The sequence below is a fragment of the Nerophis ophidion genome, linkage group LG01 (assembly GCF_033978795.1).
Source record: "Nerophis ophidion isolate RoL-2023_Sa linkage group LG01, RoL_Noph_v1.0, whole genome shotgun sequence".
NCBI lineage: Eukaryota > Metazoa > Chordata > Actinopteri > Syngnathiformes > Syngnathidae > Nerophis > Nerophis ophidion.
In genome coordinates, this window is record NC_084611.1 from 30,060,617 (window position 1) to 30,073,480 (window position 12,864).

The 12,864-nt window shown below is 39.5% G+C and overlaps 1 protein-coding gene across 2 annotated transcripts in view; it reads left to right on the top strand.

Moving 5' to 3' along the window:
* The window catches only part of ptch1 (patched 1), a 174,245-nt gene that overhangs the window by 109,087 nt on the left and 52,294 nt on the right, over positions 1-12,864 (top strand). For both annotated transcript variants that reach the window (XM_061900523.1, XM_061900533.1), the window contains exons 13-14: positions 7,947-8,065; positions 10,560-11,145. In XM_061900523.1, coding sequence (XP_061756507.1) covers positions 7,947-8,065; positions 10,560-11,145 — 705 coding nt within the window. The remainder of the gene's footprint in view (positions 1-7,946; positions 8,066-10,559; positions 11,146-12,864) is intronic.

Here is a 12,864-nt window from a genome sequence, read left to right on the forward strand (position 1 = left end):
AGAATGAAGTTGATGAATCCAGATAGATCTCTGTTACAATCCCCAAAGAGGGCACTTTAAGTTGATGATTACTTCTATGTGTAGAAATCTTTATTTATTTCAACAAGTTTTTAGTTATTTTTTATCTTTTTTTCCAAATTGGTCAAGGAAGATCCCTACAAATGAGCAAAATTTTGCACTGTTATACAATTTAATAAATCAGAAACTGATGACATAGTGCTGTATTTTACTTCTTTATCTCTTTTTTGCAACCAAAAATGCTTTGCTCTGATTAGGGGGTACTTGATTTAAAAAAAATTTCACAGGGGGTACATCACTGAAAAAAGGTTGAGAACCACTGCTTTATATAGTATTTCAATGGTATTTATGTTATCGCACAAACATGATCAGTCACATTTCAGCAAGCATTTTCCTAAGAAACAATACAATAGAAAGTAAACTTGGATATACTTAAAGTAGTCAGTGTGCAGCTTGTATAGCAGGATACATTTACTACCCACTGAAAAGTTTTGACAATCATAGCTATGTGTTTTCAGTGAACACTAAATATGTACTGCTATAGAAGGTGCACTCTGACTAATCTTAAGTATATCCACTTTCACTTTCTGTCAGGGATGTCCCAATCAGCATTTTAGGCCACATTTTTTTTTCCCTTAGATCCGATCTGGTTTTGAGTTCTGATCAGATACTTTGACAATAGATTATAGAACTGAAAATTATTTATAACAAATACCGAATTTTTCGGAGTATAAGTCGCACCTGCCGAAAATGCATAATAAAGAAGGAAAAAAAAACATATAAGTCGCACTGGAGTATAATTCGCATTTTTGGGGGAAATTGATTTGCTAAAACCGAACACCAAGAATAGACATTTGAAAAGCAATTTAAAATAAATGAAGAATAGTGAACAACAGGCTGAATAAGTGTACGTTATATGACGCATAAATAACTGACTGAGAAGGTGCCTGGTATGTTAACGTAACATATTATGGTAAGAGTCATTCAAATAACTATAACATATAGAACATGCTATACGTTTACCAAACAATCTGTCACTCCTAATTGTTAAATCCCATGAAATCTTATATGTCTAGTCTCTTACGTGAATGAGCTAAATAATATTATTTGATATTTTACCGTAATTTGATAATAATTTCACACATAAGTCGCCCCTGAGTATAAGTTGCACCCACGGCCAAAATATTATAAAAACTGCGACCTATAGTCCGAAAAATACGGTAACTTTTGTATAAAGTTTATCTTATTAAGAAGTTAAAGCCCCAACGATAGTCACACACACACTAGGTGTGACGAAATTATCCTCAGCATTCGACCCTTCACCCTTGATCACCCCCTAGATGGTGAGGGGAGTAGTGAGCAGCAGTGGCCGCACTTGGGAATCATTTGGTGATTTAAGCCCCAGATCCAACCCTTGATAAGGGTTGGAATTGGAACAAGGAGGCAATGAGTCAAATTTTTATAGTCTTTGGTATGACTCGGTCTTCCCAAAGCCACTGAGCAGGTCTGATTATTGGATGTAGAATTGTTGTAAATGTGTGGTATTGCACAGTATATACACTTTATTGGCGGTATAGCTCGGTTGGTAGAGCGGCCGTGCCAGCAACTTGAGGGTTGCAGGTTCGGTGTCCGCTTCCGCCATCCCAGTCACTGCCGTTGTGTCCTTGGGCAAGACACTTTACCCACCTGCTCCCAGTGTCACCCACACTGGTTTAAATGTAACTTAGATATTGGGTTTCACAATGTAAAGCGCTTTGAGTCACTAGAGAAAAAGCGCTATATAAATATAATTCACTTCACACAACACAATAATGTGCACAATAACTAAATAAAAGCAAAACCTACTATTAGCTCTCATTTAAATAATTTGAGTTTTGCTCTCAAAGCCATCCTGTATCCACAGATGTACTCTCTGTTTGTCAACAATAACAAAAACAACCCCAAAATACAGTAAAAAGAACAAGAAAAATAAGAATATTGATCAAATTATTTTAGTATCATTTACATGCTGATACTATAATAGGTATAAATAGTATTGACATGGATTGATCCTCCTAGCACAGGCCTGGGCAATTATTTTCACACGGGGGCCACATTTAGAGAAAAAAATGTGTCTGGGGGCCGGTATATCTATTTTTAGGGACACTAATACAAAACCTCACAATAATGTCTGATTGAATGCTAAAAATGTTATGACAGACCGCCTTAAAAAACATAATGGAATTTTGAATTTTTCTATGAAGGATAAAACACTGAATATTGACAAAATATGAATGTTGCACCCCCTTTCGATCGACACATTTTACAATCAAGTGAAACACAACAAAAATGCAACAAACAATGAAATATGAACGCGAATGGTACAAAATACACTCACCTCCAATCCGATATATCTGATACATCACTAAGCTTTAGAACTTTGTTGTGAAAATCTCCTACCGCGTCTGTGGAAACGCTCCTCACCCACATTGCTTGGTGCCTGGTCTGAGCTGCTGTGACTTACATTACCATAGTAACTAATTAGAGGACCATAGTAACTAATTAGATGACCATAGTAACTGTTATATCATCCATAAGCGCAGATTCCAACCCTTTAAATACTTTGTAATGTTCAAGACATACGGTCATTAGAAAACTTCAGTGCACATCAAAATGGCGGCTACACTTTCCATCTTAAAGATCTAAAAAAATGATTTGGGAACATCCGGCGGGCCAGATTGAAAAGCTTAGGTCTGTCCTAGCACATAACGTTGAAGCTTCAGCGGTTAGCTTCTCGTGTCGTCCTGCTCGGTGTGTGTAGCATGTTTAGCTATTCCTTTTCGTCTAGTTCTCCTTGGAAGAAACTTTAAATTATTTTCCGCCATGTTGGTAAGGATTAATATTTCAGAAGCGGCCTTGCGCTGTGAATAGACGGCAGCTTTGTTGCTGCATGTGGTTGGTGTTCCTGCACGACATGCACTATACTTGAATCCATGCAACTCCTGCATGTGTGTAACAAGGAATATAAAAAAAATTACTTGTGTCTCCCTGAGCATGCATCCCTTTTGAAGGAATCTTTCCCGTGAGTACAATTTTTAGTCACGTTAACACTAGCACATAGCAGCAGGAAAGATTGGCTGGGCTCGGCAGCTCATCAGCAGATTAGTTAAAAAAGGCAAATATCGGCTCCCGATCTGACCCCATTGTCTATTGAAAAGATATGATGTCACAAAAAAATGGTTGCTGAAATGTGCGAGTTATACATACTTGCATGAGATATTGTGTACGCTAACATGGTATTAAACAGATGTGGGGTACAATGACATATTTTTCATATGCCAAAAGTTCCAATGTGTAATTCTGTGAACTCTCCAAAGCATTCACACATATTGTTTTCTACACCAAAATTCATCTAGTTGTTAAACTTCTTCAACTTCTTCTTCTCCACATTTTTCACCCGATTCAAACCGTTACAACTTCAAACTGTTCAGCCCATTCGGGAATCGCGGACTTTCCCTTGGCAAATTCCAAGATTTCCCAGAATTCCAGGTTTACCGGGACATTTTTCCCATTTAAAATAAATTGGCTTTTTTTTCAAACTTCCACCATTTACACATTTTTCAACCGATTAAAACCATTCCACCTTCAACATATTCCACTCATCCTGGACATTCAAACTATTATTTTTCCAAGTAAAAAAATAATTCCCGGAATTCCTGTTTTTCAACCCCTTTTTTTGACCCTTTTTTCCGGCGACTATTCCTTCCACATTTTTCAACCGTTCCACCGTCCAAACATTCCTCTTAATCAGGACAAAAAAAACGAAGTTGTTCTTCGAACTAGAAAAATTCCCGGTTTTCCCGAAATTCCAGGAATTCCTTAATACCATTTTGCAATTAAAAAAATACTACTTCAACATAGGGCTGGGCAATGTGGCCTTTTTTTAATATCTCGATATTTTTAGGCCATATCCCGATACATGATATATACCTCGATATTTTGCCTTAGCCTTGAATGAACACTTGATACATATAATCACAGCAGTATGATGATTCTATGTGTCTACATTAAAATATTCTTGTTCATACTCCATTAATATATGCTAATTTTTAAACTTTCATGCAGAGAAGGAAATCACAACTAAGTCAATTGACCAAAACTGTATTTATTAAAGTTATTAGCAAGTGACTTTTCAAATGATGCTACATATTAGCCCCACACTTGACAAATTAAAGTTGTCTATTCGACATATTCCTGCTTGAAGCCAAACCACGGCCAGACGATGGACCCCCTGCTGTTTTTTGGGGGAATTAATTCTTCCTTCATTTGTTACCAGAGTCGCACCTTCTTTCTCTCGTATTACCACTCGCACGGCTTCGCTAGCATCACAGCTAACGTTACCCATGCTGCTACCTCTCTGCTAGGCGAGGGCGTATACGTATGTGACGTATGACGTGACAGTATGTGACGTATGTAAGAAGGTGCGCTTCCCCTCTGTGAGAAGGAGACACAAGAAGGAGTGGGAATCCCCTGTAGTGTAATGCCCGCAGCTAAAAACAACTGCGTGAGAACGTATACTCGAATATCACGATATACCGTATTTCCTTGAATAGCCGCTGGGGCGCTTATTAATTTAAAACCTCTTCTCACTCCTGCGCCTATGCAAGGCATGCGGTAAAAGTAAGCAGGCGCTAATAATTTTAAAACCTCTTCTCACCCCTGCGCTTACCAATGGCATGCAGTAAAAAATTGAGTGTGAAAAAAAAAATAAAAATAAAAAATAAAAAATAAAAATTATTCTGTGGCCGCGGCCCGGTGGTTGGGGACCACTGCTCTACAACATGTATCGCGCCACTTTTGCACCATGCTATCTGCGTGCCAGTAGGACGCATGCATTTCGCTGTTTCTCATACGAGATTGCAATGTATAATTGGTCAACAGCCAAACCGTTTACACTAATGGTTGTGATATAAACAACTTTAAAACACTTACTAATATGCGCCACACTCTGCCAATGTTCTCCAGAAATGTGTTTGTTATTCTTGTTTGGTTAGGATTCACAGAGTGTGGCGCATATTAGTAAGAGTGTTAAAATTGTTTTATATCACAACCATTAGTGTGATCTGTATGGCTGTGGAACAAGACCCCTGGTTTACACACAGTAAATGCAAAAAATAACTCCTCCGCCATTTTGAAAATGATGGCAGGGGAAGCATCACTCGTGACGTCACGAATTTTACCCGGCGGTAAAAGTAAGCATGCGCTAATTAATTTGGGGAGCGAGTTTTACCCGGCAGTAATTTTAGGCAGGCGCATATTACAAGGAAATACGGTAGTTATTTTCTATATCGCACAGAGACAAACCCGTGATACATCGCGTTTATTGATATATCGCCCCGCCCTACTTCCACATTTCTCGACCGATTTGAACATTCGCAACACCAACCATTTCAACTCATTCAGGCCATTCAAGTTTTTATTACCATTTTAAAAAAAAATCCCTATTTTCCCAAAATTCCCCAATTTTGGGGAAATTTCAATGGGACATTCTTCAAAGTTCCACAACTCCCACATTTTTTATCTGATTCAAATGGTTCCAAATTCAAAATATTCACCCTGTTTGGGAATTGTGTGCTCTACTTCAACATTTGTAAAAAAAAAATCCAGGATTTCAGTTCAACGTCAGCATTGGAGCATTCACACGCAATTCCTTCAGGAATTGCCTCATCTAGTTATACATGTGATTGAAACTTGAGTGCAGTATAAGAATGCAAAATGACAATTATATGAACTGATTTTTAGTTGCTAAGTCGTAAGATTTAGTCGTACAAGCACAAACAGTACATACAGTAAGAACACAAACAGCATGCATTCTTTTATTCACTATATTTGGACTCTTTTGTTTATTCATGTATTTATTTTTAGACTATCCTATGCTTGTGAAAACAGTTTAGACAAGGCACTCCTCTGTCCTGGATGAGTTTGGTGTGTAAGAACTTGACCTGACATTTGCTATCCTGGATAAAAAAAATGCACCATGGATATACTCCAAAAACCTTGCAGAAAGTCTTCTCATAGCCTGTTGTAGCAGCTCCACCTTCTGTGTGGCCTCATGCCCCAATACTTACATATTTTGTATCACTTAAGTAGCACTTCCTGTTCATGTGCAGTCGTCTCCTCCTCTTTAGCTTCCCCCCTAGTCGCTCAAAACAGGCAGGGAATTCTGTTCAGATAGCAACACAAAAACACACACAGGAACACACACATTAATGTGTGGAAGACAGATGTGATGGTAAATCTTCCCTCTTGGAGGTCAGTGAGCGGTCAGAAGATGTGTGTGTGTGTGTGTGTGTGTGTGTGTGTGTGTGTGTGTGTGTGTGTGTGTGTGTGTGTGTGTGTGTGTGTGTGTGTGTGTGTGTGTGTGTGTGTGTGTGTGTGTGTGTTGGGAGTTGTAGGGGATCAGTCTGGACGTTAGTGGGCCAATTGAGAATTAATTGTTTTTGCACGCCGTCTCTTGTTGTCTCTCACATTATTCCTCGCTGACTACATAGCAATCTGAGGAATGAGGTGGGGGGGCACAGATGTGTGTGTAAGTGAGTCAGGAAGTGTGTGTGTGTGTGTGTGTGTGTGTTGAGGGCCAGTTTTTAAAACTGTAGCCAAGCTAATATGTGCATATTTTTACTGTGTGTTGTCTGCTCGTCACCTCAGGCACCAAGGAGCACTTTCTCTGTCTACTTTGGTGGTCTTCCTGACTCACGCGCGCACAATCACACACACACAACTACATGGCGTACACTCTGTTTCTATATATTTGTGTTATGCATGTCTGTGTGTAGCGGTCTGGCAACTATGCAAGTCCCAGATTATGTACTGGGCAGGGCCCCAATTTAATCCCACCCCTTCCACCCTTTTCCTCCTCTCCCATCATTCTTTGCTCCAGTACATTACCTTCAAATGCTTAAACCACAACACTGAACCTTCTTGTACTACACACCTACTTCTGCTTTTCAGCCTTCAATCTTAAAATAACTTTTTTTTTCTTGTTTTAGACTGTAAAATATATCAATCTTCTGTTTCGATTGTGTTTGAGTCTCAATTCTTTTTGGGCTGTAGACCTTTACTGTAGACCAGGGGTCTCAAACATGTGGCCCGCGGGCCGCAATTGGCAGTGGAAATAAGCATTTCCATCAGTGTTAGTTTATAGAACAAACTTGATAGTGGAACTAAACAATGTAAATCTCTTAAGTTTTAAAATTAATCTACAAATCATGATGATGAAAAGATGTGATTTGGAGTGAATTATTGTTTTCATGTTTGATTATTTTGCTGTATGTTATACGAATCAAATATTGCCTTACAGGGGAACTGCACAAATTTTGGAATCGTTCACAATCGTTATGGAAGACATGATGACGGATATATTTTTATTTTTTCAATGCATTCTAAATATTACATAAGTGTAAATAAAAGTCTATGTAGAGCGAAGCCAATGGTAAATGGTTAAGTAACCATTCAAAAAGCGCCCAACAATACTCTATTTACATTTTGTGATTTGAATATTAACCAAGTATCAGTGATATTGTTATTATAAGCGTCAACACAGACAAACTATTTATAGCGGCGACGTGTTGGTGCTTTTTGGATGGTTTTAATTGGATTTTACGGGCGGAATAGAGGACTTCCCATTGGCTTTGCTGTAAGCGGACTTTTCTTTAGTTACAGTGACATCAGTCATCATGTCATTCATAAAGATTGTGAACAATTGGCAAAATTCCAAAACAGTGCAGTTCCCCTTTAAGTCTAACACCTATAAACATATATATTATTATTGTTTATTGTTGATTTAATTAGAATTTACTTTTTAGCACTGCATAACTCTATGTAAATGTATTAAATCTATAATCATTGGTGATTAATGAATCTTAATCATCAACCGTGTATTTTGGCAGGCTGCAGTGGTTGTAGTGTTTAACTTCGCCATGGTCCTGCTCATCTTTCCCGCCATCCTTAGCATGGATCTTTACCGACGAGAAGACAGACGCTTCGACATTTTCTGTTGCTTCTACAGGTATGTATGCACACAACACAGCGGTCCCTCCGTGAGCTGATAATGAGTATGTTTGATAGACACGGCTATGTCTTTGCCCTATTTACTTCTCAAGCTGTCTCCTACTCTTTGGGTTTGGTCGCTTATTTGTCTGTCTGGGTCTTTGTTGTGAAAGCCTTGCCAGTCTGCTGCCAGTCAGAGCATGCTTTTTGGGCACAGCAGTCACACAGATGTGCACACTCACACTTTCCGGAACACAACATTAGGTACACCTGCACACGCTAACAAGAGCCAATACAAGAGCCGTTTCAAGGATTTTTAAAATAAGTGTTATCAATTCAAGATAATACGGTGGAACACGTTTATTCTGGGAAACTAACACATTCTAGTCAATTTTTACCATTCAGAATACGTCAAACAACATGCTTACATTCTAGTGTAAAAAAAAGTTCACCAATGCAAGTATTATTAAGATGGTTAAACAATACAAGACTTCTCCCATTGTCAGTTACATACACATAAACACACGCACACATGAATGCATGGCTGAGTATAGAGAGGGCAGGGAAGAAACACTATCACAGGAGCCGTCTGCACCGGGGGGTCACTAGATCAAAACCACCAGGATGCTGACACAAACGCCCTCACAGCCATGGCTGATAAAATCCCTGATACAGATGGCTCTCGCTGAAGAACACTGGAAAGTAAAAATAAAACGTATACAAATAGGAAAAAGTATGATTAAGAATAAAGGATAAAATATGAGTAACAGATGAAAATGCTGTAAATATTTAATAAATACATATAATTAAATATAGTCTAGCTTAAATAATAAGAATAAAAAGTATGACTAACTTCAATGAAATTAATAAATATTAAATAAAAGCTGAATCAAAATGGTGGGTCTTAAGCCTACACAGATAGTGATAGTGATAATATTCAAACCGATACGGTACTAATTTCCGATGCCCGGTAATCAATACGGGTACTGTACAGAACCAATTGTAGGTACTTTTGTGTGTTAATAAATGTTAATTGTTTAATAATGTAATCTTAATATTTCATGTAATATTTAAAAAGTGAGCTGATTATGATAACTGTGCTGTTCAGTTGTAAATGTCTTGTTTTCTTATACATTTCTGAATCTCATTTGCAAGTTTTGGAGTAGACTTTAAATGCAGTTGCATTTCCAAGACATTAGATGGCACTAGTGTATGGTTAGGGCGCGTTGCCTAGCTAAGAATTAATTAGTCCTTGCCATTAAAGCTAAATGCCTGTCTAGTTTTAATGTTTCCCTCTTCAAAATATTTAATTTGTCAGTATTGTACTTATTACACATCAGCTATTTGATTGTAACCTGCATCTTAGTTGTATTTTCATTACAAAAAAACCCACTGATGCTAAAAAGTAACATGCATATGAAAATCCAGTGCAAATTAGCATCAAGCTCAGGCATTTTGGAAAAGTGTAGCCTTACTTTGCGCTTGACTTTTTTTCTATAAAGCATACTTGCTTTGTTGGCATGGAAAATTGTAACATTTCCTTGAGGCAGTTTGGCTGAGTCCGCACAGAGTGCTGCCTGAATGCTTGTTTCCTCCCCAAGTGTTTGAGCTGGTGTTTAGTCAACAACCAAACGTGACATCATAAGCAACAAACGTATTAAGATAAGGCTCTTTGGATTTTACGTGAATCGATGGCCAATGGCAGTGGTTTTCAACATTTTTTCAGTGATGTACCCTCTGTGAAAATTTTTTTAATTCAAGTACCCCCTAATCAGAGCAAAGCATTTTTGGTTGAAAAAAAGAGATAAAGATGTAAAATACAGCACTATGTCATCAGTTTCTGATTTATTAAATTGTATAACAGTGCAAAATATTGCTCATTTGTAGTGGTCTTTCTTGAACTATTTGGAAAAAAAAGATATAAAAAATAACTAAAACCTTGTTGAAAAATAAACAAGTGATTCAATTATAAATAAAAATTTCTACACATAGAAGTAATCATCAACTTAAAGTGCCCTCTTTGGGGATTGTAATAGAGATCCATCTGGATTCATCAACTTCATTCTAAACATTTCTTCACAAAAAAATAAATGTTTGACATCAATATTTATGGAACATGTCCACAAAAAATCTAGCTGTCAACACTGAATATTGCATTGTTGCATTTCTTTTCACAGTTTATGAACTTACATTCATATTTTGTTGAAGTATTATTCAATGAATATATTTATAAAGGATTTTTGAATTGTTGCTATTTTTAGAATATTTAAAAAAAAATCTCACGGACCCCTTGGCATACCTTCAAGGACCCCCAGGGGTACGCGTACCCTCATTTGAGAACCACTGGCCTATGGTACCGACAGAATTCGGTCGTTGCCTATAAAAGTACCAAAATCTGTACCCATCCTATTGGTGACTCCACCAGGACTTCCTTTACCTTGCGTAACCGCCAGGTTGAGGCTGGAACACATGTTGCCAAAGAGTGCATTACAGTCATGTCTTTCTTCCTTCAGCCCGTGCGCCAACCGCGTGATCCAGATCGAGCCTCAGGCGTACCTGAGTGGATCCGACGGGAGTCACTACAGTCCACCACCATCCTACTGCACGGGCCCGCCTTCATACTGTACACCTCCCCCCGGCTACAGCAGCCCGCCGCCTTCCTACAGCAGCCACGGCTTCGCCCAGCAGACCCAGATCACCATGCAGTCCACCGTGCAGCTCAGGACCGAGTATGACCCGCGCACGCAGGCTTTTTACACCACCGCCGAGCCCAGATCGCAAATCTCTGTGCAGCCCATCAACACGTCTCATAACAGGAACAACCCTCATAGTGACTATTACAGCCACAACAACAATAATAATAGCGGGAGGCGGAGTCACGTTGCATCACGGCATCATCATCCCGGCACTGCACCACAGGAGTCTGCTGCAGGAAGTAGCCAGATCCCAGAGAATAACAGCTCTACACGGGACCTGCTGTCTCAATACAGGGAGGTTTCGCTGGGCATAAGGTGCATGGAGCCTCCCTGCACCCGCTGGACTCTGGCGTCTTTTGCCGAGAAGCACTACGCTCCGTTCCTTCTGCAGTCCACCACTAAGGTGAGCAGTGTGTGGCTTCTGTGAGTAGGAGTGAGTCACCAGAGCTCCAAAATCTGGAGGGGAGGCCTTCGTCATGTCCTATCTGAATCACACACACACACACACATGCACACACTGCCTGACCTCAGTCTAGTGGGTGGCCAGCCTTCTCAAAACACTCACACAACCGAAATCATCTGGTGGCCTGTACTTGACATCATTACAGAATCTTTCCTTTGTCTTTTCATCACCCTGTCAGATATTTCTCCAGTTTAGCAAATTACTTCATGCGCCCCTCTGATTGCCTTAAATCGCAACCCTGGCGTGGCTGCCAAGCGGCTAAAAGGAACATTCCAGTTTATTACATCTGCGCTCTTTGATCCGTGATTATTACAGAAATCTGGCAACACATGGTCAGATGATCACAGGCTTTGTAAACAAGATTATATAAACCCACTTTATAAGGAGATAAAACCAAAAGTTGATGTAGCAACTTGCAAAGGATGTAAGGTCTTTTCCCGGGAAAATGTGTCGTGTTTTCTCTTGTTTGGGTGTCCTGGTAAAATTCACACCAGTTAAAAGGAGCTGTTTGCTACATCTACACCAGGGGTCAGCAAACCGCGGCTCCGGAGCCGCACGCGGCTCTTTGACATCTCTGATGTGGCTCAGCTGCATAATCGCCGACCTCCCAGACTGTTACGGGGGGGATTCCGGTGCCTCTCCCGGACATCACACGGGGTTCCGATTTTCACTCGGACTACAATGTTGAGGGTGTGCCGTGGTGGTTTTACTTCTAACATCCTCTACAACATGTCATCGCGCCCGCCTTTACGCAATGCTATCTGCGTGCTGACCGGACGCATGCATTTCGCTGCTTCAGTCGTCACATGTATGAGATTGCAAAGCATACTGGGTGATACAGGTTACACTGAATGCTGTGATATAAACAACTTTAACACTCTTACTAATATGCACCACACTGTGAACCCACACCAAACAAGAATGACAAACACATTTCAGGAGAACATCCTCACAGTAACACAACATAAACGCAACACAACAAATACCCAGAATCCTTTGCATCCATGACTTTTCCTGCCTATATTATACACCCCCGCGCCCCCAACCCTGCCCACCTCAACCGACGGGATTTGGTGCTAGCGGGGTGTAAAATATACGTAACACTTGTACACTCATTTGCTTTAGGTATTGTTAGCTAATAATAGCAATTTGGATTGCCATTGAATGTACAGGGTGATTAAAGAAGAATAGACCAAAATCATCACATATTTATTCAGTTCTAAAGCATTGTAATGGACTGAATCGGTTGTCATTTGAAACAGTTTTATCCAAGTTTTATTGTGTTACAATTTCACAGTTGTGGTCATAAAATGCTTTTGGCTACGTTCAATTTTAGGAGGACCACGTGATTATTTCCCCCTAAAATGGCGACTCATTAACAAATCCTTAGGCGCGTTTGGTAGGAATTCTCATGTAGCCTTGATGTTGTCCGTCCTGCCTGTGGTGGCCATATTGAGGACTTGTAAAGCATGAAATAAATACTCTTAAAGTTATAAACAACACATGTGTTCAAGCTCGGTTTTCTATAGTTTTTCAGTTTTGAAATATCCAGTGTAAATTTTGGCGTATTCTATTTTGAATCCCCATGTATATTCTATCCCAACAACATGACTGCAAATTGTTCTTTTGTATATGTGCACGTGCTCCCTGCACGTACCT